The following is a 27,410-nucleotide window of genomic DNA, read 5'->3' as shown; positions in this document are numbered from 1 at the left end:
ATTATTTGTTATACTGTGCCTCTGTTATCCCCCCTCCCCCCTTCTTTTCGAGACAAGGACTCTGTCTATAGCCAGGCTGTCCTCCAAACGCCCTCCGCAGGGCTGCTATGGCAGGTGCGCGCCAACTTTTAAAGTAATAATCAACTTCGCAGCCAACTTTTATAATAATAATCCCCTCAGAGCTAACACCTTACGCTTGTCCTACGGTTAGAGCGAGCGTCCACCCCGCAGCACAGGCCTCACCCTGCTCCTCAAGCCCGCCCAGCCGCTCAGGGCTTAACCCTCATTCAAACCCCGCAGTCCGCTCCTCGGACTGTGCCGCGCCCGTCTCTAGGCAACGCCAGGGCATCCGACATCTGCGCAGGCTCCGCCACCGGCACGGCTTGTTTTTAAACAGTCGTCCAAAAGGGCCAATCAGAGGCGGCTCACCGAGAAGCCGGGTGAGGACTGGTCGAAAGCCTCTCGCTATGGCCAATGGGCGTGGAGGCTAACTGGGCGGGACCGGAAGTGAGCGTGAGGGAAGAGGGGCGGCGGCGGCGGCGGGCAGTTTGAATCGCGCGTGCCGGTCCGGGAGGAACGGTGCGCTGTGTGAGGAGCTCGGCGGTGAGGAACTCGGGGCTCGCAGAGCCCGGAGCCAGGTTCTGTGAGGAGCTCAGGTGAGCAGCGTCCCCCCTCGGGGCCCCCGTCCTCCTCCCGCGGCGCCCCATCGGAGGCCCGCATGGTTTCTAGAAGCTTCTGTCTCACTTGGCGGCTTAGGGTCGCCAGGGTGCCAGGCTGTGCTGCGGGCTCAGCAGCCAGAACTAGCTAGCACTGGAGAGAGGCAGGGGGATGATCCTGACGGAGGACAACCGCAGAAACCTGCCAGAGCCTCTTTAGGGCCTGAGGCGGGCGGTGGTGGGCCCATGAACGGAGCCCTCCGCATTGTTAAGACATACTTTCGGTGGAAGTTCTTTTGCCTCGTCACCGCCGAGATTGTGCTTCATCTTTCAAAGTCTTCCTCTCAGACCCTGCCTCTTTAATCTTACTTTTTACAACTTTTGCTCCAGTGACCCGTTTTAGGTGGCCGACAGGTGGTTCCGTACCCAGTCAACACCTAATGGCAATTAGGCGATCGGTGTGATGTATTTATACGTACGTGTAGGAGAGCTAGAAAATGTATATAAGCGTGTAATGAACATAGTAAAAAAAAATGCCTTTTAAACACCCAAGACTAATAACCAACTCTCTGACATCACTCACTCAAAATAACAATCCTAAAACCCCACGATGCCCACGGAACAATATATAATTGGAGACTAGACAACGCTCTGCGCTGCACATATGATAATACAACACCGTAATCTGCCCTCAGGAGCCTAACCCTCAAATCAAAAACTTCTGTTGGCTTGTAAGGCCTTAATGGGAAAGGGTGTGTGTAGTCCTGCTTCAATTTGATGTCCCAGGATCAGGTGCTATCCAAGGGGGTCTCCCCCCCTCTCTGAGAAGGGAAGGTGTTTGTGAGGGTGGGACTGGGATCACAGGCGGAAGGGGCGGGGCTACCATTAGGATGTAGAATGAATAAATAATAATAATAATAATAATAACTAAAAGAAAAAAAAACAAAACTGAACCTGACGTTAGGCTAAAATATGTCACCCAGGTGAGCAGCCCTGGGAAGATAGGGTTAAGACTGTAGTTAGAAATTTAAAGTGTAAATGCTGTATACTAATTCTCAGCATAATAAAATATAACTTTAGTTATCTTAACTACATATATAAATATCTTCTTGCTGTCAACAAAGTGTGTGCCTACAAACATGAATATAGCTGTTTGTAGGTTTTGAATTAGAAAAGAAACCTGCTGGATTCCCTTGTTTATATTGCCTCTCTAGATGTTTTGTTGTTTTTGTTTTGTTTTTTGACTTGTTGGCTGTTTTTGCCCTGGCTGTCCTGGAACTCACTTTGTAGACCGGGCTGGCTTCAAACTCAGAGGTCCACTGGCCTCTGTCTCCCAAGTGCTGGGGTGAAAGACTGATATGGCTGTGGCACCTTGATGTATTGATTTCGGTGGCTGGCTGAATTGTTAAGACAATTTTTGCATGTGGTTTTTGGTCTAATGTACTCTCCTCACTCTTGAATAAACAAGCTACAGGGTCAATTGTTCTTTGTTTTAGTTAAGAGGCCTTTGATTTCTTTCAGAAAATTTTGTGGGAAATTGGGTGTGGAGTTACACATGTCTTCAGTGAAATGAGATCTGGGGAAAAAAATAATGAAGCTGACAGCAAACAGTGTCGTTCAGGCCCGGTATCTAATATGCCAAGATCCTTGTTTCTCTTTAACTTTTGAAAGTACTTTTTCAAAATATTTACAGTTAGATACTATCTCAGTATACAAACACAGATGTGGCTCGGAAAGCGGTGACCCACATTTCCTCAGCGTCATGAACTGAAGAATATTTTGGGGGCATTGACATCATAGTTAACACATACAGAAAGTGTACTGGGAGATGCCATTGTAATGCTCCAGGAAGTTGCCAACATCAGTCTCACAATTGACAAAACAAGACACAAAGAACAGTTGGATCTGAGTGACAGTGGCAGGGCTCGAGTTGTCCTTTGAGTCCCTGTCTGTGTTCCTTTTTCATGTGGAGTGTGCCTTTATTACCTTTGCAACAGTCCTGGCAGTAGCCTGGAGCTCACTCGACTGATGCATGCATCAGTTTAACAATTGATAAGCTTGGAAAGTGTTAGAATCTTATGAGGAACTGACTGGAAACGATGACCTGCTTGGGAATCACAGAAAAGGCTTTCCTGAGGGTAAAAAGCAGTGGTTCTCAAACGGTAGGGTTTGACCCCCCCAGGGGTCACAGAGCAGATATCCAGCACATCAGATGTTTACTTTACGATTCATAACAGTGGCAAGCTTACAGTTAGGAGGTAGCAATGAAGTATTTTGTGGTTGGGGTCTAGGAGCTGTGGTAAAGGTTTTCAGGATTAGGGAGGCTGAGGAGCACTGCGCTAGAGTCTGAGTGCTAATGATGGGAAGAAGGAAAAGAATGTTTGTAAGATAGTGTGACGCTTTCCTGCCATACAGCTAGGATCTGTTGCAAAAGCAAGTAGCTCTAGAAGATGTTAAATTGGAAAGATAAGAATAAAATGAGGAAACCACAGAGTGTTATAGAATTTTAAGTTTCTTTACTAATTTTATTTTATTTTTTTTCAGTTTACTTCTAAATGCTTTAAAAATAAAACAAGATGAGCTGGGCCCTGGAAGAATGGAAGGAAGGTCTCCCCTCCAGAGCTCTTCAGAAGATTCAAGAGCTTGAAGGACAGCTGGAGAAGTTGAAGAAGGAGAAACAACAGAGGCAGTTCCAGCTGGACTCTCTTGAAGCTGCGCTGCAGAAGCAGAAGCAGAAGGTATCAGTGTGGCAGGCGGCTGCCTGCTGGCTCATTCACCTTTATTTCACTTTCCCTAGGAAGCAGAGCTTGCCATCTCCAGGTGATAGCTCCTCCCTTTTCAGACGTTTTCAATTGCCTCTGGTCTTCTTCATCTACTTTATTGCTGCCTGCCTGTGGATATTTAGGGCTTAATTTCATTCTAACTTATGTTTGGGAAATGGCTTTTTTGCCACGTGTGATAAGGTCACGTGTCTGGCTTCAGACCTGGATTGGGATAGTTTTCTGATATTTTACAGTTAAAATGGAGATTGCCATCTAACAGTGAGTTTTAAAAAACTTTGATGTTCCCAACATCATCTCCTCTGGGGTATTAATGAAAATGTTTAAAAAAACAAAGCAAAACCCTGCTCACCAACAGGGTGGTAGTCAATTCTGAGTATGACTTCTAATACAGTTTTGCTTGTGGAGGGATTTTTGATTCCTTAAATATCTGGCTTCCTCAGTGAAACTTGAAAATGAATAGTTCAGGAAAAGTTATAAGGTTTATTTTAAAATTCCTTTTTAAAAAATATATTTATGTGTGTGTGTTGTGTGTGCCTGATTGTATACCACAAGGTATACACGAGGGCTCAGAAAATGACGTCAGAGCCCATAGAATGAAGTTCCTGACAATTGTGAGCCATGTGATGTGAGTGCTGGGAACTGAACCCAGGTCCTCTGCAAGAGCTGCAAGTTATTCTTACTCACGGAGCCATGGCTGCAGGCTTTTATTTTCAAATTCTTTAAAGGATGTTAAACGATAATATAGTGTGTGACTTTATAGAACTTTCTGTCTCAATGCTTAAGAGTTTGGTCATCTAAAAGTTCTTGGTTCATGAAGCATCAACCCCCCCCCCCCCCCCATCCCCCCGGGCTTCTTATTACTACAGTGTCTCAGAAAAGTTAGAGTCAGGCTGATATGTGACACTTGGTAAGTACATAACTATTCTCTTGTCAACAAAACCATCTCTGTTAGGTTGAAGATGGAAAGACTGAGGGTGCAGACCTGAAAAGGGAAAATCAAAGACTGATGGAGATTTGTGAGAATTTGGAGAAGACAAGGCAGAAGCTTTCTCACGAACTTCAAGTTAAGGAGTCACAAGTGAATTTCCAAGACAGTCAACTGAGCTCATGCAAAAAGCAAATAGAAAAACTGGAACAGGAACTTAAGCGGTAACTGTCTGAGTAACAGTCCTGTGGACCTGAGTGCTGAGGGTCTCAGACCTCCACCTGAGTGCTTGGGCAGAGGCGGAGGCATCCTAACTTGTAGCTAAGCTCTGTTAAAACTTGTAGTGCTGAGGGTCTCAGTGTACAGTACCTGCAGAAAGACCAACCGCTGGCTTTTGCCAGGTACTCAGGGAAGCTACAGCTGCCAGAGACCAGCACTTGCTTGCCTGTGATCTCTGTCGCTGGAGCAAAAGAGCCCCTAAAGTAGCAGTTCTAGCCATAATCTTTTTAGATATGTTAACTTAATTTGTATATCTTTTTACAATGCCATATAATATCTATCAAATCTTTAAATTATTTATTTGTGTGTTCATGCACACGTAGGGAGGTCATTGAATAATTTTTGGTAGTCATTTCTGTCCTATGAGTCCTCAGGATCAGTCTTGGATTGGTGGCAAATGTCGTTATTACTGAGGCATCCTGCCCACCCAAGTCTCTTGTTTTGCAATGATTAGCATAAGTAATGTCTCCATTTTCATAATTAGAACCTATGTTTCAAGACTATCACTTGACTTGGGTTTCTGAGGTTGTATCCCCAGCCCTCTATGCTTCTTTGCTGCTAAAGTATTATAAAGTATTATAGGACTTCATAAAATTTTGAAGAGAGGGTACTTCCTTTTACATCTGGCTTAAGAACTAGCTCTCACTAAATGTTGGATAAAAGGATTTTGAGAGGCTAAGTTTCATACACTTGTTTGTTCTTTGGAAATGTATGGCATTGGTATTCTGTTGTCTTGGTTCTAATCTGTGCTGTTGGTTTCTTGGGTTTTTATAACAGGTGTAAATCTGAATCTGAAAGAAGCCACCAAGTCGCACAGTCGGCAGATGTTTCTCTGAATCCGTGCAGTACACCACAGAAACGCTTTGCAGCTCCACTCACACCGAGTCAGTATTGTATCTCTATAAACAACTCGTGAGTTTTAAATTATGAATTAATAACTTAGTCTAAGTTTGGACTTAGCTTTTAATTTTAGTGTTTCAAAAATGTCATTCCCCAATTGCATGTTTGTTGTTATGTTGATCCATTAGGGGTAAGCATTAACTCTTACATTTTACCTTTCTGCAGTATGTTTCAAAAGAAATTCAGTTTTAGAATATAGGAAACACCTCTGTTTCCATATGAGTAATTTGATCAATACTTTGACATTTTGCTCCACAGTGTTCTATTAAATATTGTTACTTATTTCAAGACTTAGCACAATCATTGCTGATCTTTTAAATTCCTTTATGAAATCATTAGTTGGCACAAAATCTTATTTGGTTGTCTGGGCTTAGGTTCCACATATGAAGATCTAAAAGAAAAATATAATAAAGAAGTTGAAGAACGGAAGAGACTGGAGGAAGAGGTTAAAGCTTTGCATGCAAAAGTAAGTTCATTACTGCCCCTGCAGATGAGGAGGCCTTTACAGAGCCCTTGCTGTAAGATAAGAAGGGCTATCTGTCTTCTATTTCTCTTACCTCGAGAAAAACTCCAGCCCTCATTTGGTAGTGATTATTTTTCTTTGTTTTAAAAATAAGGGCTAGCAAGATGGCTCAGCAGGTGAAGGCCCTTGTTGTGCCATCCTGACTTCCTGGAGGAAGGAAAAACCGACTCCCAGAGCTGTCTTCTGATCTGCATGCAGGTGCAGCAGTATGCACCTTCTTTTTTTTTTTTTTTTTTTTTAATATTTTTATTAGGTATTTTCCTCATTTACATTTTCAATGCTATCCCAAAAGTCTCCCATACCCTCTTCCCCCCACTCCCCTACCCACCCACTCCCCCTTTTTGGCCCTGGCGTTCCCCTGTACTGGGGCATATAAAGTTTGCAAGTCCAATGGGCCTCTCTTTCCAGTGATGGCCAACTAGGCCATCTTTTGATACATATGCAGCTAGAGTCAAGAGCTCCGGGGTACTGGTTAGTTCATAATGTTGTTCCACCTATAGAGTTGCAGTTCCCTTTAGCTCCACCTTCTTGAACTCACCTGTTACTCAAATAAAATTAAACTTAGGAGAGATCTGGGCATTGTGGAACATGCCTGTGATCTCAGCACTGAGGAGACTGAAGCAGGAGGATCTCGAGTTCTAAGGGATCCAGAACTATATGGTTAAGACCTTGTTTTAAAATGAAAACTAAAGACTCTAGGTGAGGTTAGTTTTTTCTGCAAATATTAAATGTTCATGGGTGTATCAAGGCCATTATCTTCTTATTAAAACTGAGATATGGAGAGGAACATGTTTGGAGAGGGAAGGTCTAGGGAATTCTCATTCCTGGTGCTTGCTGCTGACGCCTGTGGTATAATGCAATTAATATCAGAACTGTGGGGTTTGAGAATTGTTATTGTGTCCTGTTTCTTGTAGGTAGTTGTCAGTGGGTTTTTCTGTTTGTTTTGTGTTTTTGAGACAGTCTCCTATCTTAGACTTATTATGTAGCTGAGGATTGCCTTGAACTTCTGAGCTTCCTGCCTTGTTTTCTGAGGGCTGGGGCCAGGGCCTCAGATATGCGCCACTGAACTTGGTTTTATGCAGTGTTGTGGATAGGATCAAGGACTTCATGCATATTGGCTACATGCTCTACCAACTGTGCTGTACCCTAGAGTGAGACTCCATTATCATATGGGCCAGTAAACAGAAGTGATGAGATAATTGCTTAAAGGCAACAAAAACATAGACATTTAGTGAGATGCTATAATTCAACAGCTTAAGGCAGACTTTATAAGTAGGTAACTAAATACTGATGATCAAAAGATACCTATTTCTTTTCCTGTTCTTAAAGCTTGTTTTGAGGTTACCAGGATTTTTGTACCAAATGTACTGCTTACCAAAATAAATAAAAGTAAAATTATCCAACTTGTCTTAGAGACATGTACTTCCTCATTTGGTACCAGTTCTACCCCTGATGTTAAAAGGAGGGTGAACTCCGTAACCATTGAACCTCTCCAATAGACAGAAGAGTGCTTGCTGTAGAATTAACATAGCATCCATCTCCAAGTCTTTGTGTTTATCAGAAGGAGGGCAGAAAGAAACTTCAAAGCACAGGCTACGTGCAAGTGTTGATTAGAAAACATCCCCTGATGTTTCTAGGGGTTACCAGGTGTGAAGATGAGGTTACTGACAGTTCTATAGGTTGATATTTAGTGTAAAAGGCGGTGGGGAAGGAAGACAAGACAGACAAAGGAAAGCTGGCTTGGGAATTTAAGATGGAGGTAGATAATGGTAAACAGCACCAAGATTTAGCCCTTATGAATTGGTGGCATCTCAGGTGGTAGTTCTTGCTCACCTGAGAAATCTAGGTCTTGGGACTTATGATGTCCTGCATCTGTTTGGTATTCATTATTAGTATGCTGTGCTAGCATTGTCATTATGGGATTGTGGCTTCATGTTCTTTTTGGAAAGAATAACCCTGACTGTTGAGATTTCCAGGTTTGTGCTTGTAGAGCATATATAGGATCCTAGGTTTGATCCCCAACACTGGGGAAAAAGATAAGTACATTTAAAAAATATGAGATTTCTAAAGGGCTCTAAAGAGTTTCTGTTTTTTGCAGAAAGTGAGCCTGCCTGTTTCCCAAGCCACCATGAACCACCGGGACATTGCGAGACATCAGGCTTCCTCATCAGTGTTTCCTTGGCAACAGGAAAATACCCCAAGTCGCCTTTCATCGGATGCTCTGAAAACCCCACTGAGGAGAGATGGCTCTGCTGCTCACTTTTTGGGGGAAGAAGTGACTCCTAACAAATCAAGTATGAAGACAGGGAGAGGAGACTGCAGCAGCCTCCCTGGTGAGCCTCACAGCGCTCAGCTTTTGCACCAGGCCAAAGCCCAGAATCAAGGTGACTTTCTGACAAATTAAGTTTAAATGAAGGTTTTCCTAGATAATTTTAGTCTGGAGTGTGCATTGTATATTTTGTTAGAGACCTTGCTAGTTTATATTTCAGACCCATGTTGTAAAATTTGCCATAATGACGAAAGACACTGACGTTTTGGAGAAACTTGTCTTTTTATTGAAACATGGTGCTATGAGCCTTTAGAAGTAGTCTGAAGGCTTGGATTTCTTTCCCCAAAAGCAGAGAGAGAGAAGGTTATTACAAGTTTGCCATCCTCATGCTTCTCACCTGGCTCTTAAAAGGAGCCTGTGCCCTGACCAGCCTTGGCCAGAGGTATGACCTGTGTGCAGAGCAGCTCTGCCCTGTGTGCCAGGCTGTCTATATGGGAGCAAACCTGTAACCTTGGCTGCTGTTCTACACTTAAACTGACAGCCAAGCGTACCAGGTGGTGTTTTGGAATCTGCTCTGTGGCCATGGTAATTTCCAGTGCTGTGATACATGGAGAATCATCATCAGTATGTGCTGGTGAGAGCTGCTGCACTGCCAATGCCATTGGAACCAGCACTGTGTGCAGGAACAGGGAGGGACCTCATTGTTAATTTTGGCAGTATTAGAGGTTTACACTGTTGTTCTTCAGTGGAGACAGAGCTCTGAGGTACTGTAGGGAGTGAGCGTTCACTGCCCACCACAGGGTTGGATCGATATGCAAGGACATAAAGCAAGCCTTACTGCCCAGAGTGTAAAGTTCAGGGAAGGCTTTACAGAGGACATACCCTGTGAGAAGCACAACACTGCCGTAGATACTCTTGAAAAGCATTTCCCTCCTGTGCTCCTCCGTGAAGATGGGAGTAAGATGTTTGTATTTCTTTTCTTTCTCTGGAGTATTTAAATATATGTCGGTGGCGATGCTGACTGCTGAAGTTACATTCAATGAGTTTTTGTATTTAATGTAAATTAGAGGTATCTCACTGAAGATCTCAGAGTATGTAAAATAAATAAGTTGTGAACATTTTGTAAATATATGTCTATTTATCCATCTAAATTGGAATGTGGTTTTCTTTTGTGCTTTAGACCTAAAAAGCAAGATGACTGAGTTAGAACTACGCCTGCAAGGGCAAGAAAAGGAAATGAGAAGCCAAGTGAATAAATGTCAAGACTTACAGCTACAGCTGGAGAAGACGAAAGTGGAATTGATTGAAAAAGAGAGAATTTTGAATAAAACCAGAGATGAAGTAGTGAGGACCACAGCACAGTATGACCAGGCCGCAGCCAAGGTGCTTGACTTTCATGAATGACTGATAAAGTGCTGGGTTTTGACATCTAAGTTCATAAGGAAATTCTTAGTGAAGGCCTTGGAAAGCACATGGGGGTGCTGCTGGTGTGGGTGAACTAGGAGGCTGTGTGCTTGGGCAGGTAACAGGACCTGTCTCGCCTGTGCTGTTGCAGCTGAAGTGACCTTGAGTAAGTCACAGTGAACAGTGATAGCACTGATGGGACAGGAGGAATAATGAAGCTGTAGACGCATTCATTCCAGAACACAGGGTGGCAGTTAGATGATCTGCCCCTGGGACTCAGCAGGTGCATGCAGCCATAGACCTTTTTAAAGGTTTTGAGTGAGGTCGTATTTAACCCAAGCCTACCTCTGGTTCTCTGGCTTTCACTGTCACTAGTTTTCATTCACTAAGTTATTTATTGAGTGCTGCTGTCTGTTCAGCATTGTTCAAGACCTGGAGATATGTAGAGCAACAAAAATGATTGGAAGAAGAATATAATAATAGTGAGATAAATTCAGAAAATAGTAGTATAATAAATAATAAAGTTTTTTTTAAAAGAAAATTCCACTACGATCATGGAGAAGTGAATTACTTTCCAGAACCAGCTATGATGGATCTGGTGCTTTCTGGAGCCAGTCTCTGGCCCAGTGGCTTATCTTATCATTCTGTTTGGAATACCCACTTTCCCTCCAATCTTTGTGTTTTCTTGCCATTGCTTCCGGCATCTTCTTCACAGTCCTCTTAATGTCACTATTTATATCCTAGGCATAGGGTTCTTTCTATTGGCTATTACAATTACAGAGAACCCTGAAAAACCATGTCTGAGGTGTTCTTAAGGAATTGTTTCCTTTTCATAAATAACATTTCTGAGTATTATGTGAAAAGTGCTTCAGTAGACCTGTGTCTCTTTGCTTTCCATGGCCAAGTTCCTTGTTCTTCCCTAACTAGAATTTTGCTTTAAGGTAATTGAAGATTCACATTTAGTTATATGAGGTTCTAGCTTATTAATGTGGCAGACTACACTGATTTGGTTTCAGATATTTGAAGGAGCCTTATTTGTTTGGAAAGAGTCCCACGTGACTACGTATGGTATGTAACTTTTTATTTAGATGTGAATTTTATTTGCCAATAACTTGGTAAGGATTTAGGTATCTGATTTTCATGAGAGGTATTTATTTGGCATTTCTTTTTTTCTGACATCTTTGTATGATACTTGTTATCAGGGTAATTTCAGCTTCATAAAATGAACTGGGGACGGTGCTGCTCTGTTTCCTGGAAGAAAGTGCCATTGATTTATTTTTCTTCTTGGATGCAGTAGAATTAGCTAGTAAAATCACCCAAACCTGGAGATTTCTTTCATGGAAATTTTCATGTTTTACATTCAGTTTTTAAAAAAATATTTTATGTATATGAGTTCACTGCAGCTTTCCTCAGACACACCAGAAGAGGGTATCAGATCCCACCACAGATGGTCATGAGCCACCATGTGGTTGCTGGAAATTAAACTCAGGACCTCTGAAAGAGCAATCAGTGCTCTCAACCTCTGAGCTGTCTCTCCAGCCCTCCCTTTTTTTTTTTTTTTTTTTTAATAATTAACAAAATCATTTGTCTCCAATGTTTTCTGTTTTTTTTTTTTTTTTTGGGGTTGCTTAAACACTTTATTCAGAGGCTTGGGGAAAGGTGGTAGAAGTCTACGCTGTCTGCTGTCCTGCACGGGGCAGACCTTAGAGCAGTCCCCGTCGCTAAGAGCTGTTTTCTGTTTTTAATCAGAGTTGTCAAATTTCTGTATTTGTCTTTCTGTTTTCATTCTACTTTGATGTATGCTTTGCATACAGTTAGGTCATGGTTTTTTTTTTTTTTTTAAGTTCTTTACTGTTGGTGAATTTAGCTCATTTACATTTAATGTAACTATTTGTCATGACTTAAGCCTGCCATTTTTGTTTTGTTTTCTGTTTCTGCTTTTTATTGCTTTGTTTCTTACCTTTCCATAGATTACATAAACATTTCCTAGGATTCATAGGTGATTGGTATGTTCATTTTGCCAGCTTTAACAAGTTATGTCACACTCGTCTCCCTTGCTCTTACCCTCCCCATGTATAATAGTTCAAATGTTTTCTGGCATGTTGTCAGATGTTTAAAAATGTCAGAGATTATTGTTGCTTTCTTGTGTTTGCTCCCTTTCCAGGGTTCTGAGTGTATGTGTTTGTTCTGTGAGTGTTACTCTTCTGCTTACAGTGCTTCCTGTTGGACTGTTTCAGGGTGTGTGTGCTGGCCAGAAGGCCCTAGTCGCCTTTATTTGAAGATGATTTGACTCCTCTTCATTCCTGAAGGCTATTTCTGGGTTGAGTTGTGTTTGCTTGTTTTTGTTTTCTCCCAGTGAACTCTTTAGTTAGTCTCCTTCCTTCTTTCTATTACAGTTTATCTCCAAGTAATGTTCTGACTTTGAATTTGTTGCTGTGCAGAATAAGTGAGAATATCCCTAGTCTATCTTTAAGTGAAGTTTAGATGTAAAGATTGAGGTAAAGGTTTTGGCAGAATACCTGGGCCACTGTGAATTTGTAATATTAACTGCTGTTATTACAGCTTATTATTGAGTTTATAGTCAACTCAGCTAATTTTAGGTTACATCTCTGTCTTCTATAACAAGAACTAACATTAGTCTTGTTTTGGTGAGAAAGGATCTTTGTCCTACCTGTCATTTTTGGTGAGATCTCTTATCAGATTATTGTTAGAGTTTTTACTTGGACAGTGCTTAGAACTTGACTCTGGCCTTCATCTCATTACTATTCCTCCAGGTCCTTACGATTTGGTTTTATTTCTGTGTCTTTTGGATATCTTTTTTCCCCCCGAGTCGGTTTCAAATCTCACCAACTGAAAATTCAGTTTCATTTTCTTTTATGCCTCATGAGAACTTTGTTAAATGTTTCGCTGACATTGCATTATGTTGTGTGTCATTAGGATTGCTTATTTATAAAAAATGGAGCTAATAACCTCTGTGCTCTCACGTGATTGAGTGCTTGCTTGTCATGTGGGTCTTTCTAACAATTTCAAGCTTCCCTTTGAGGCTGCAAGGGAGGAGTGCTCAGGGTCAGAAACTGCACAGTTGCAAGACTTGAGCTTACAATTTTGAGCATTGTTTATCAACTTTATGCAGATGACACTTTCAAAGGCGTTGTATATTAGATATCCTGTATAGCATACATTTACATTATAGTTCATAAAAGTAGCGAAATTACAGTTATAAAGTAGCAATGAGAAGAACTTTATGGTTGGGGGGTCACCACAACGTGAGAACTGTGTTAAAGAGTCTCAGCATTAGGAAGGAACCACTGTCTTAGAGTATTATGGAGCATACATGACATCTAGTGGCCAGTTACTTCCACATGGACTGTGCATAACTGGTACCACAGTGGCAATCAAAATATTTTTGAATGAAGTATAAATAACCTTCAAAGTTCTGTTTTAATGTGCCCTGTCTATAAAGAGAGGATTGAAGTCCCTTAGGGATGTGTTGCACTTTGAGGGAGCACCAGTAGAGGGCACCAAGGGTCCATTTACTTTGGTGCTTTTTATTTATTTATTTTTATTTATTTATTTGGTGAGATTGTCAATCATCAAAATGCCAGTCTGTCCTTATGGCCAGTGATCTTTGAGTTGTCTTATCCATTTCCATATGCAGAGCAAAGTAGATTCTCAGTCACTATTTGTTAAATTTATATTTTTTCTTATAAATCATGTAGTACTATTCCTTGGGAATTTAAAAACTTAAAAGCTTATTGTAACAATGAAGGTATCTTAATGTCTGAGGCAGAAGGTGAATTTGATCTGTTGGCTTAAGCATGTAATGTTTTCTGAGGCTAGGGAAATGGTTCAGTTGGGAAAGTGCTTGCTGTGGACCTGAGTGGAGCCCCAGCACCCAAATAAAAAGCTGGGAACCCATCTGCATGATAGAGCACACATATGCACACACATGAACTCATCTGCATGATAGAGCACACACATGCACACACATGAAACTTTCAGTGGTTTCTGTTGAGAAACTGTTCCTTTGTGTAGTTCAGGCTGGCCTCAAACTGATGATTTCCTGTCTCCGTCTTGAATGCTGAAATGTGCCACTATGTAAAGTTCACTTTTATCATCTTAAAGCTCTGCTATTTCCAAAATCATTTCGTCACCATTGACCAGTTTGGTACTGTTCATCTTTGCTTAGTTAATAACTGACATTTTGTCTTCCAGCAAAATATTGCATAGTGTTTTCTTCAATTCTCAGATTTCCAATATAATACTCATAATAGTGTTAAATTAGACTCTGGGTAGCTGAACAGATGGCTTCCTCAGTAAAGTGCTTATCACACAAGCCTGAGGACAGTAGTTTAATCTGTCCCCAACACTCATGCTTAAATTACTTGCATGCATAAATGGGATGTGACTCAGTGGGTCAAAGTAGTTGCTGCAGAAGCTGACAGCCTGAGTTTAGTCCTGGGAGCCCTTGGTAGGAGAGAACTGACTCCCTCCCAGAAGCTCTCCCATCACATAGGTACACATAGTAATTCAACATAGCTGGTAATGGTTGCATGTGTCTGTAGTCCTACCACTGGAGGGGAAGTAGGGTGGAGACAAAGGCAGAAGGACCCCTGCTGCTGGCGGTCTAGGCTGTCCAGCAGAGTTGGTGAACTTGTCCAGTATCATTGAGAGACTGCGCCTGAAAAACTAAGATGGAGAACCATTGAGATGGCGAACACTGATGTTGACTCTGGTCAACATCAGTGCACCTGCTCATGTCTCTTTTCTACATATTTGTAAATCCATGTACACATACACTCAAACATGTATGTATTGGTAGAATTTCAGAGAAAAATATTAGTGGGGAGGCTTACTAAATTGATGCATCTCACAGAGTGGAGAACTCTTTCTCATTAATATACGCTTTCTGTTTTTTCGGTTATTTATGTGCATTGATGTTTTGCTTGGATGCATGTCTGTGTGTGGGTGTCAGAGTCCCTGGAACTGGAGTTACAGACAGTTGTGAGCTTGTATGTGGGTGCTGGGAATTTCTAGTCCTTTGGAAGAGCAGCTAGTACACTTAACCTCTGAGCCACCTCTCCAGCCCCTGTAAAGCTCTCTTATTACTACTTGAATGTTATATTTTGGGGATCAGCCATTGTAAGGATTTGAACTTAAAGGGGTGGGTTCAAGGAATGCAATGAATCTCAACACTTGGCTGATTAAGACAGTTTTGTTTAATTTTAGGAAAATACCCTAAGTTTTCATGTAATTTTAAAATTGGCAGATAACTGTATACGTAAGAAAGCAACAGCATATTCTTTCTGTTGCTTGTGAGAACATAATAAGAAAACAGCTGTGATTTTTTGGGGTTCTGTGAGCCTCTAGAAATGTAATGGCATAATGAGTATTATGGGAAAAAGCAGTTTATTTAATATTTAAAGTTTTCAGAGAGATTCATTATGAGTTGGGCATGGTGGTACATTCCTTTAATCTCAGCACCAGAAAGATAGAGTCTGGCAGATCCCTGAGTTTTTGAGGCTACCTTGGTTAATGTTGCAAGTTCCAAGCCAGCCAGGGCTGCATAGTGAGACCTTGACTTGGGGGTTGTGGGAGGACCTGTCTGTCTATCTGTCTCTAATATGATTGCAACAGACTTTCATAGGACAGTAAGGATCTTGCCCTAGTTATTTTTTTAGCTCCTAAATTACTAGGCCAGTATCACTGCCTTGCTTGTTTATAGATGTTCTATGTGAAGGAGGTCAGAGGACAACTTGCAGGAGTAAGTCCTCAGCCTAGCTGGAACAAGAGTTTCTGGGTACTTCTCATGTATGCATCCCTCATCTTGCCATGGGAATGCTGAATTTACAGATGCAAACCATCCCATGCTGCTCTTCATGTAGGTTCTGGGGACTAGAGTCAGACTGTCAGCCTTGTACTGAGCTCTCAGGCCCCGAGATCTGCTTGCCGTGCAGTGGTGTTGCTGTGTTCTAATACTGCTGTCTGCCTTCCCCATGCACACATTGTGAAATGTTTTAAAGATATGCTGATGTCTAACATCGTTGCTGATATTTCCTCCGTATAAATTTCATATGTGTTTATAGAATCATAGTAACCTTAGGATTTGGATAATGAATATGAACCTGACTTTGAGTGAAATAAAAAGACCAAAACATGGTAAACATGAAACAGACTTTAGGGATTACAATTTATTTTTTGAGACAGGTTCTCAGTATGTAGCCCTTGCTGGCCTAGAACTCATTATCTAGACCCTACTGACCTTGAACTCAAAGATCTGCCTCCCTCTGCCTCCCTAGTGCTGTGTGGGTTTCAAGGTATGGATCACCATGCTGGCCTGGACTAAAATTTCTTAAAAGACAAAATTTGGCTTCATTCTCTGAGTAACTAGTTTTGTGTGGAACATTTTTATCTGTTATCAGTGTACTACCTTGGAACAAAAGCTGAAAACTTTGACTGAGGAGTTGGGTTGTCACCGACAGAACGCAGAGAGTGCTAAACGTTCTCTGGAACAAAGGATTAAGGAGAAAGAAAAGGAGCTTCAAGAGGTAAGGTGGCTGGCTTCATGGAGGACTTTTTATGAGAAAAGCCTGTTGACTTTGCAGTTAGGAAGGAAGAACTACTCACTGTGACTGGGGACACCGGAGCAGGCATGCTTTGTGAGCGTAAGGCCACTGCATTTCCCCTCACAGCTGCGTTTTTATACTTTTTCCACCATTCACTTCTTGATTCGCAAGGATGGACTCTTTTGGAGTTAGTCTTGTTTATGGGCTTGGAATGTGACACTGAGTGGGAAAGGAGCAGCCTTAAGCTCTTGCTTCACGGTTAGGGTTGTCTTATGTTCTTCAGTTCTTCAAGGCTGTGAGGTGGTTAATTACCTAATAAGGTGTTGGAGGTAGTCAGGTAGTCAGTCACCTTTGAATCAATGGTGGCCTGGTGGGAATATTTTATCAGTGTGGGTTGTTCATGTGCTTTCGTATGAGCATAAATGGTAATCAAGATTCCTTGGTTGCCAAAATCAACTAGTAACATTTACTTGTTCTTTCAAACGAAGATCATTGTAAATGGTATATAACTGATTAGTTAAGCCCTCTCTCTCTCTCCCTCTCCTTTTTTCTCTCCCTCACTTTCTCTCTCTCTCTCTCCTTTTGAACATGAGCTTTCACTGGCCAAGTGCTGGATTAGATATATGTGTGTCACCATGCCAGATCCTATAGCTGTTTTTTGTTTTAAAAGCAAGTCTATATGAGTATGTGAGTGCAGATGTACATACACATACATGCACATGTATGGGCGTGAGTGAGGAGGTTGGAAGTTGATGCAGAAAGTCATCTTCAGTGGCTCTCCACTTTACTTTTGGAGGCAGGGTCTCTGAATTGAACCTAGAGCTGGCTGATCTATTGTTATAGCTAACCAGCTTACCCTGGGGATCCTCTTTCTCTGCCTCTCGAGTGCTGAGAATACAGCTGGCTGCACACCTGCCTGGGCTTTCTGGGGTTCTTGGGATCAGTGTTCATACATGGATGGCAAACCTTTTATATACTGAGCCATCTTCATAGTGCCTAAGCCTAAACTTTTAGTGTGTTCTGGGCTAAGTTGTGTTGATTGCAGCTCAGCTATTCTTTCCTACCCTTCATCCTTCAAAACTGAGATAACTAAGATAGGCAATAGGTGGAGATAGACTGGCTTCCATGTGGTCATCTGTCGACTTTTGACTTTTCCCTTGGAGAACTGGATTTGATTATCAGAAACCAGCATCATGGGTGATTGACTGTATGTGGCATTCAGTAGATAGTCAGCATAGCTCCCTGTTGTCTCTTGCACTTTGCAAATAGCATTGCCTGGTAGGATGCGTGTGCTGCACCTGTGCCTGGGATCGCCTTTGTTAATGGCTGGTGGATGTGATGTTTTGCTTTTCAGGAGCTGTCCCGACAGCATCAATCTTTCCAAGCTCTGGACAGTGAGTACACTCAGATGAAAACCAGACTTACCCAGGAGTTACAGCAAGTCAAGCATTTGCATAGCGCCCTCCAGCTGGAACTGGAGAAGGTAGGGTGCTGAACTTAGTTCACACAGTCCTGCACAGGTGCTCCCTCTGTGTTTTAGTTGACTTAGGTTTTGTTTTAACTGAAAGTGAAAATTAGGAAAAAGTGTGACGTTTGATACATACTTTTTGAAAAATATGATATTTCAGGTTTAATATGTCTATCTTAAACATTTGTCATTGTTTATGGTGAAAACTTTCAAAATCCTTTTTCCCAGCATTTGTGCAGAACATAACTATTGTGTGTAGTCAGCCTACTGAACAGTAACCTACCGGACCCTGCTCCTGTCTGTCAGTCTTTAGAGAGTCATCTTTCCCTTCCTCCTGTTCCCCCATCTCTGAAATGACTGTCTTCTTCCCAACATCCTTGGGATCAGCTTCTTGGTACTCTTATTATGGAAGCCAGTCTAGGTCTCTGTCTCCTTAAATATTCTGTGCTTAGTTCCCTTTCAAAGTAGAAAACAATTTTTATGGTTTAGTTTTCTCAGAAAAAGGGTGATAGCTTGCGTTTTTAGGTCTGAAGATCAGTGCAGGTGTTTGATATTCTGGTCATTATGTAACAATGGGAAGCTGTCCTAAGACTTTCCTTCCCCCAGAGAGTTAAAGTTCTGGCAGTTACCAATTGGCTTATTTAAGACTCATAAGAGTGGTGCACCCAGGTTTCTGGCTTTGCATGTTCTGGCTATGAGATGATGGCTCTTGTTCTATGTCTTGGGTCTATGGCATTCGACCTGTGTGAATTGGTCATGTGACTTCAGCTGTTGTTTTCTGGTTGAGGACCTCCTTTAGTCCCCTATATCCTTGAAAACAGGAATTACCTTCTTCACAGTGCTCAGGCCCACACTTCCAGGTTTCCCACAGCTCTTGTCTCACATCTCAACCTAGTTCATCAAAACTGCTGAATCTACCTTTGTTGATGCTGTTGTTTGTCTGTTTTATAATGTATATGTATATATTCCTTTGTGAATGATAGTACATTTTATTTTGTAATATTTTTAATTAAAAAATTAGAAGATGCATACAATAAATTGTGATCATATTTTACCTCCTTTCTCCTTTTAATGCTTTCTAGAGCTACACTCCCAACTCCATATCCTGTTTTGTTTTTTATAACTCTTGAGTCCAATTTGTACTGTTGATGTACTCATGGGGATGGCGCATTCAGTGGAGCAGTGACCATACCCTTAAAGAAAACTGTTCCTCTCTCAGCAGCCATCAGTTGTCCATTGCTCCTCAGTTAGGAATGGGAGGTAGCTATCTCCTCCTCCCCAGTTCCTGCTGGAGTGTTAACTAAGCTGATCTTGTGCAGGTCTTGAACACACAACTGCAGCTTCTGTAGGCTCATGACTGCAAATGTCCTGTTATGTCCAGAAGACTTCACTCTGGTCATCTCCACCCTCTGGCTCTACAGATTTTATAGCATGTGGTCTTGTCACCATTACTTATCAGGGACTGATTTTGTCATCCACCCAGAAACTTTCCCATGTGCCCTTTCTCTAAGCTAAGAATAAATTTGACTTTTTTGTCAATGTTAATACATGATGTTGAATAAAACCATTTTAACCATGTCCATTGCGCATCCCTATCCCAGTTATCATTTTCAGTCGCCATGCTAGCTTCTTGTCTGCCTCCCAAATCCCCATCTGTGCTTGTCTCTTAACAGTCTGTTTTCGGTCAGTAACCAGAGCAAAACTATCATCAGGGAAGTCAGACCCCACAGCTCCTTTGCTCAATTCTGTGTAGTCACTTACTGCCCCATCACTAGGCCAAATCTTGCTTGGGTGGCAGACCCAGGTGCCTTCCCTAAGTCCCTGTGAAGTTCCCTGTGCCCCCCTCCCTTGCTTCACTTTGCCATGTGGCCCCTGGCTCTCAGCTCAGGCCTTGATTGCAGTGCTACTCTTGGGCTGCTGTTTGCTCATGGATTGGGAGGCCTGGACTTGTGCATTTACCATCTCTGGTTGCCACACCTATCCTCAGTCTCTGATACTCTGTTTTCTTTGGTTTGTTTAATTTCTTTTTGTAGTGTGAACATTTGGGTGTGTCTCTGGCTCATTTGTGTACTGTGCAGTTAGGCCTATGATGTTCTGAAAACGTATGGACTTTTTCTTGTTATTTCCCTTAATGAAGTAAGTACTTACACAGCACCCACGGGTAGTATAGAGATGATGTGAAACTCACAGGAGGGTGTGCCCAGGATGGAGGCAAAGCCCACAGCATTCTATATAGTGAGGGGATAATCACCCATTTTCTCTCAGTCTGTCTGTCTGTCTGTCTCTCTCTCATCTCTGCTTTTCTTAATCTTTAAGAATGGTTGATTATTTGCAGAAAACATGCATTCAGAACTTGGTTATTTTTTCTCTTTTGTAGGTCACATCAGTGAAGCAGCAGTTAGAAAGGAATTTGGAAGAAATTAGGCTCAAGTTCAGCAGAGCAGAACAAGCTCTTCAGGCAAGTCAGATCGCAGAAAATGAGCTGAGGAGAAGCAGTGAGGTATGTGAGCAGGAGGGTCAAGGAAGAGATCCCACACAGGATAAAAAGAGAATGTCTTTCTTGGGAAAACAGTGTGTGTGTGTGCGCGCGCGCGCACACACGTGCATGTGAGTCACAGCATGCTCATGAAGGTCAGAGTACAACTTGTAGTCTCTCTTCATCCTTATGTGGGTTCCCAGGATCAAACTCAGGATAGCATCATTGTGTGCTGAGTCATCTCCCTGGTCCAAAAAGGGACTCTGTATTTTAATTTATCAGTACTTTATTAGTACCATACTTCTTTTTTCTTTTTCAAATGTTAATGTGTTTTATATATGTTTAATGTCCTTGTTTTCTATTTTTTATTTTGAAATGATTACTCATGCATTTCGCATGAGGAATTAAGAATATATAATCCAACCAGACCCTCCAGAGCTCCCAGGGACTAAATCACCAACCAAAGAGTACACACATGGAGGGACTCATGGCTCCAGCTACATATGTAGCAGAGGATGTTCTTGTCGGCATCAGTGAGAGGGGAGGCCCTTGGTCCTGTGAAGGCTCGATGCCCTCATGTAGGGGAATGCCAAGGCCGGAGTGGGTGGGTGGGGGAACACCTTCATAGAAGCAAGGGGAGGGAGGATAGGATAGGGGGTTTATGGGGAGTGGGCGGAAACAAGGAAAGGGGATAACTTTTGAAATGAAAATAAATAAAATATTCAATAAAAAATATACAAAAAAACATATAATCAAGTTTTGAAATTTTTCATTTATATGTATGTATTATCTGTGCACCACATTTATGCTTGCTGTCCAGAGAGGCCAGAGGGGGAGGTTGTGAAAGCCTCTGTGTCCTCAGCAAGAGCAGCAGCTACTGCTCTGACCCTTTGAGCTGTCTCACCAGTTCTACAGTCACAAGTTGTAAAGTAGCAGTTACTATCTGTGGGTCAAGGCCACCTCAGGGTCGAACGACTCTCACAGGGGTCGAATATTAGATAGCCTGCATATCAGGTGTTTACATTATGATGTATAAGGGTAGCAAAATTACAGTTATGAAGTATCAACGAAAGTAATTTTATGTTTGAGGGTCCATCACAACATGAGAAACTATATTAAAGGGTCACAGCATTGGGAAGATTGGGAATTGCTGCTTTAAAGATTATTTTAGACCACTTGAGAGGTGGAATTATGAAAAAAAGGAGGGAATTGTTTGGAATTTAAAGGGAGTAAATGAAACTGTTAATGTGGATTATTATTTAATTTACCTCTCTACCTTCTCTCTCTCATTCCTTCCTTCCTTCCTTCATTTGGCAGAGTCTAAGTTGTCTAGAGTAGCTCAAGCCTACTGACGTAGGGAACATGGCCTTCAGTTCCAGTTCCCACTGCCCCTCTCCCAGGCCTGGCACCACAGGCCTGTGCTGGCTGGCACACGTGTTCTTTTTGTTTTGAGATACACACACTGGCTCTGTGTCCCAGACTAGTATGGAGCCTGCCTTATATCCACAATGCTGAGGTGTGAACACCTTTTTCAAGGATTAATTTGGAATTATACAGTATTAAAAACCCCATGGAAATCATAGACTTAAAGAAATGACCTTAGTTCAGTCTCTGGCACTGTCAAAAATAAATAAAATAAAATAAAATAATGTAATTATAACTGGATTTATTCTTTAGAAATGAACATTGATCTTAGGGCCCAGTGTGCAGCCTGTTGAGTGTTACCTGGAGAGATACCTGTTCTGCCAGGCAGTGGATGAGGGCCAGCTGTAGGAGTGTTCTGAGAATTTTATTCCTACACATGTCAGTTTGCCTTCTCTGAACTTCTCTGGTACCCTGGAGTTTGTTTTAAAGGACTTAATTAAGAAGCATTTAGAAACAGCTGATGGATGGATTTGACTAGGGCCACAAATTAACAAAGAACAGAGGAGCAGTAGAGGTGGCTTCTCAGGTATTACAGGAAAATGTTTTCCCACTACTGAACTGTTTTGTCATCACTTTTTAGCCTGCTTATGATGAAAGAAAAATAATTTTATCCGTAACGACAGTTCCTTATCTAGGTGGTAAAGTCTAAATGTATTTGCTCCCATGGTATTTCACTGTAAATGTGAACACCTGTCATAGCAAAGAGGAAGTTATTAAAGCAGCCAGCAACAAAGTGGGAAGACTGCTGGAGATGGGGTGGGGGCATTCAACTCCTGCACGCCGAGTGGAAAACATTCAGTCAAATCCTGTGATGAGTTCATCTGCAAACATTTCCAGTGCATGTTTATTGCAGCAAAACAAATGTTTGCCTTTTGGCCAGTGGGGACCAACCAACAGATGCTTCTGCTAACATTTCCACAGGCAGACTGGCATGAAACTCTTCCCTCTGTGAGCTTCCCTTTTAGCCAGGAACTCTCCTGTGACTTGACTGGCTGCCCGTTCAAACAGTTTGTAGAACTATCATCTGGTTCAGAGTCTAAACACCCTTGACATGACTTGCTGGGGCATTTTAATAGTAGGGCCATTGTCTTGCAGGTGTTTCTGAAGGCTTGCTTTATCCCCACAGGGTCTGGGTTATAATTCCAGGCTGCTCTGCATTACATGCCTACCATGTTCAAATGAACATAGTCATGTGTAAGAAGTGATCAGCACAGGGCCAAGATACAAATTTAGTCTTGGTCTTAATTCGTGTTTATGTCTGCCCATGAGCATTCTTTAGGGATGACAGACACAGTAAGAGTTGAAAGGGCTTCCCTGCTCTTCCCACTTTGAACTGTGGTTGGGTCCAGAGAAGTGATTTGTCAGTGAGATGTAACCTGATGTAGCCTGGGGGTTATAGTGCTGGTGACTCTAGTGGGAACTATCTGGATGTCAACCATCTACTGTGCTACCTTGGGGTGAGCCCTTCCTAGTCTGCATACAGATGCAAGTAATATCCCTTCCTTTCAAGACTATTCATGATTAAGTCTATTTTTATATAAAGTATGTGGCCCAGTGCCCAGCATGTAAATGTCCAATAAACCATGGAAGTCCAGGATGTGCTTGCTAGTTTTGTTTCACAAATATCAGTGACTTTTGATATTAAAATTACTTGCAATTATGTGTCAGCCCAGAAGGGTCATGGCCAGGAGACAGTGTATTTGAGAATTTTCATATTTCTGTATCTAATTAGAAAGTAAGCACAAACAGTTTAATATGCTTCTAGGTTTTGGATGCTGAAATGAAGTGGCAGTTGTACTGAAATTTTCCTTGACTGTGTTTAGTAAACTAATATACTTCTAGCAATTAGAAATTATCAGTGCTGGAAATGTGATTTAATAGCCCAATCAAGGGTAAAGTTAACATTTAGTATCAAAGTGATGTGGGGATTAGATAAGCTGCTCACCCGGCTTCGAGAGCCAGCTTCCATTGCACTGGGGTTTGGCAGTAAAATGCCATCATTGACAGGCAGGATGAGGAAACGCTTGCTTGGGGACCTTTCTAGGCATGGGGATCTGTATTGTATTAGGTCCTCTAAGGAATGTGGTCTGGCAGGCAAGAATGACAGAGGAGAAGGGAGATAGCACATCTTTGTATCCATTCCATTCCCACATAGATAGCCTTCACCCAGCAGGGGACATATTGAGCTGTTCTCATGGATGGGATCATGAAATCCGCACTCGAATCGCACTGTTTCGGCTGGCCCTGGAAGTGATGCTTCCCTTGCTGCACCTAAACCAAGTTGCTCTGGGTGGGATTGCTTGCTAAGCTCAAGTGCTGGCTTGTGGTCTAGAGATTGCTGTTTTCCCGAGTACTGCCCAATTTTGCAAATCACGTGAGGACTGAAGAGATGCTTAGGAGAATATACCCTTGTATGCTTAACTCATTGTTGCTAATGAGCTGCCCAATCAAGACTTAAGTGGCTGTAGCCTCATGGAAAACTAATTGCTGATGGATGGCAGCCTGTGCATCCATTTTCAGATGTTCATTTTCTAAATTCTGGCCTCTTAAAATTCTTGGGTTGGTTGCAGTCATAGCATTATAAGCCTGCTGGGTCCCAGGATTGGCTGAACATTCCTTCGTTAGGAACCACTATTTACAAAGCTAATGCCAGAATGGGGAAAGACACCCTAATCTTTTCATTGAGCTTGCTGTTTTCTTAAATGTCTGCAGTTATGGACTAAGACACCTAAAGACAAATAGGCATGCAGATACAACAACCACCCCTCCTCCTTTGTGGTACCTGCTCTCTCCAATGCCCCACCCCCACCCCCCGTGGAGGTGCATTCTATTTATCATGCACAGTCTTCCCAGCTTCCTTTTCAAGGCCCAGATTGGATTTGATTGTAAAATAGTAAGTCAATACATGATTCAACTCTGATGACCTTGTAACTGTTAGATTTGGGGAAGAAATTCTAACAGTGCCCCATTACACATGTCAAAGTATTTAAAGTGTTCTCTCTTTTACATCTGTGATCTCATTAGATGGGTGATTATTCTTAGTCTACAGAACAAACAAGTGATAACATTTCTTTAGTTTATTAATGCTAATTTTAATCAATTTCATTGTTTCACCTTCATGAATTTTTCCTTGCAAGCTTGATTACTGACTAGTATGCAGGTTAATGTCTCTGTCTTAAGATCTTTTGTAGCTGTCCTTTAGTTCTCATTGATATCTTAATTCCATAGTCAGTTTCCTAGTGTAAGCAAGACAGGATCAGAACACAGGAGACAAGAGTGTAATACTGTCAATAGCCTCTGTCTCATTTTAATGACGGAATGAATGTATATACATGAACACAACAGCTGCCAGCAAGTTTTCAAGTACTTCCAGGAGCCAGATTCTCCCTCTTTTTGAATTTGGCTTTGTTACATGGGTACCCATCTGCTGGTAGTAACCAGACTGATAATTGAAGGCAGCTTTCCAATATAGCATCGCCAGGGCCATCTGTTTTCTAACAGTGCAGTGAGGTTTTGAAGGATGGGTCTTAGTTGTTTCTTTAAGATTCAAAAAATGTCTTCCTACTTCTTAGAAGGGTATTTTTGAAATGTAATTTAAAAAGTGCCTTACAGATTTCTTTCATTCCATAAGGTGTGAGATATATTTAAGTTCTCCCAGTTAGTGGAGATAATGCCTGTTCTTGAGGGGAGGGTATCATATAGGTGCATGTACCTTTCAGCTATTAAAATATTATTAAAGTTTCAAGGGGTGCCTTTACTCTCAATGTTCAGGAGGCAGAAGCAGATAGATATCAAGTGTGAGGCCAGCTTGGTCTACATAAATTAGTGTGCCAATCTCAAACACCTCAGTTCAATACCTGCAACCAACACACATGGTAGAATAAAAAAACCTGACTACCCCAAGTTGTTATCTTGTCGAAGTGCCATAAGCATGCCCTGCCTGTCCAGTGCATGCATGCATGGATATACACACTAATAAAGATAATAATATAGAGAAAAACCTAAAGAAAACAAATTTAAGTGTGACTGGAGTGGTTTTTTTTTTTTTTAATGTATCAGTTTTAGGTTAAGGAGGAATAGGTTTTTTTTTAATGTATCAGGTTTAGGTTAAGGAGGAGTAATAATGTTTTTATTTGGTGTGTACATTTGTGTGATTTAGCTCAAGAATTCCTAACAGAGTGGAATGAAATTGCACAATTGCACTTTTATGTATGTGTTTGTGTGTGTGTTTTCTGTACACATCCCTGTGGGTATGAATATTTAATCATGGACCCAATGAACCTGTGAGTGCTCAGGCTCCCCTATACAAGATGAATTATGTGCCAGCTTTTGATGTCACATAGATTATTCAGTGCCTTTTTAGCAGTTTTCTCTGTTAGATATGTATTGAATGACTAGGACCACACCTTATACCATGGAGGTGATCCTGCTGAAGGCTGAGATGCTGTTTTATTTATATATACATTTTTATAGTATACATTCCAGTATACATTACATATGTGACCACTGTAGCTATGCTGGTGAAAGCATTCATTGAAGGAAATTTCATCTATCAGGGCACTCTTGTGATAGTAAACCTTATACTGCTGTTTTTGCAGTGAGAAGCAAAAATTTGTTCTTGGAACATTAGTGTTTTTTGTTTTTTTGTTTTTTTTTTTTAACTAATCTGGCTTGATAGGAATCTGAAACTCTTGTCTTTAATTATCTTATACATAGGCTTTTTCTTCTGAGCTAACTCTTTAACAACCAGAAGGTTTGAAGAAGCATATTTCCTGACGGTATAAGATAATTCTTAGATTTGGTATCTGCTTTTATGATGTAATTTGATTCAAATAACATGATACTTTAATTAGATATTGGAAAGGAAAGTTGATTGCTGACTGAGATACAGACAGATCTGTGAAGGACTTTTATTAAAGCAGAAATTGTGACTCCCTTGAGCATTTGTTTAGATTAAAACAAACTAAATATGTTTTCAGGAAATGAAGAAGGAGAACAGTCTCATTAGGAGTCAGTCTGAGCAGAGGACCAGAGAAGTCTGCCACCTGGAGGAAGAACTTGGTAAAGTCAAAGTGTCTTTGAGTAAGAGCCAGAATTTTGCAGAAGAAATGAGAGGTGAGTGTAGTATCTTTAGAGTTGTCTGTGTATACATGTGCCATGGTGTGTGTGTGTGTGTGTGTGTGTGTGTCTAGGAAAACTCCTTTCTCCATATCTTTTCACCATATTTGGAGATCAAATTTAGGTCATCAGGCTTGACACTAAACACCTTTACCCAGTGACTCACTTCAGCAGTCCAGAACTCTATTATTATGTCTTATTCCCATGAGGAAAGATGGATGACAGCCTATCAGAAAAATGTTGTGTCCTTTTCTATCTACCATGCAACGTCCCTGGGGTTGATAAATAAGAGCACACGGAATCTCAAAGTGCATGGTTTTTACTCTTTTTGGCATCAGGGGTGAACATTTCCTACACAGTACTGTATTGGCCGTGCTCTTTTACCCTAGAGTGCAGTCCTTTATGTCTCAGGTGTGTTCATTGCATACAGATTGCTGTTCACTCATTACCATTTCACTTAGAAATGGAAAAACCCTACATTAAATGCATGCTTTCCAACCCTTTAATAACCATTGTATTTTGACACTTACTTGACTAAATGACTTTATTTCCTGGGTTTACAGCCAAAGAATAATGTTGTATATAGTAAATTGGTCCATTTTTTCACATTTATTTGGA

The 27,410-nt window shown here is 41.4% G+C and overlaps 1 protein-coding gene across 1 annotated transcript in view; it reads left to right on the top strand.

The window, feature by feature from the left end:
• Positions 1-577: 577 nt before the first annotated feature.
• The window catches only part of Cenpf (centromere protein F), a 46,316-nt gene continuing 19,483 nt past the window's right edge, over positions 578-27,410 (top strand). The window contains exons 1-11 of the mRNA XM_021160826.3: positions 578-656; positions 3,201-3,394; positions 4,392-4,588; positions 5,421-5,527; positions 5,918-6,009; positions 8,165-8,450; positions 9,516-9,718; positions 16,162-16,287; positions 17,660-17,788; positions 20,151-20,273; positions 26,654-26,789. Coding sequence (XP_021016485.1) covers positions 3,233-3,394; positions 4,392-4,588; positions 5,421-5,527; positions 5,918-6,009; positions 8,165-8,450; positions 9,516-9,718; positions 16,162-16,287; positions 17,660-17,788; positions 20,151-20,273; positions 26,654-26,789 — 1,561 coding nt within the window. The 5' untranslated portion in view covers positions 578-656; positions 3,201-3,232. The remainder of the gene's footprint in view (positions 657-3,200; positions 3,395-4,391; positions 4,589-5,420; positions 5,528-5,917; positions 6,010-8,164; positions 8,451-9,515; positions 9,719-16,161; positions 16,288-17,659; positions 17,789-20,150; positions 20,274-26,653; positions 26,790-27,410) is intronic.

The sequence above is a fragment of the Mus caroli genome, unplaced genomic scaffold, assembly GCF_978045245.1.
Source record: "Mus caroli unplaced genomic scaffold, Mus_caroli_1 scaffold_1, whole genome shotgun sequence".
In the NCBI taxonomy this organism is placed as follows: Eukaryota; Metazoa; Chordata; class Mammalia; order Rodentia; family Muridae; genus Mus; species Mus caroli.
This window is presented reverse-complemented; position numbering and strand designations above follow the sequence as displayed.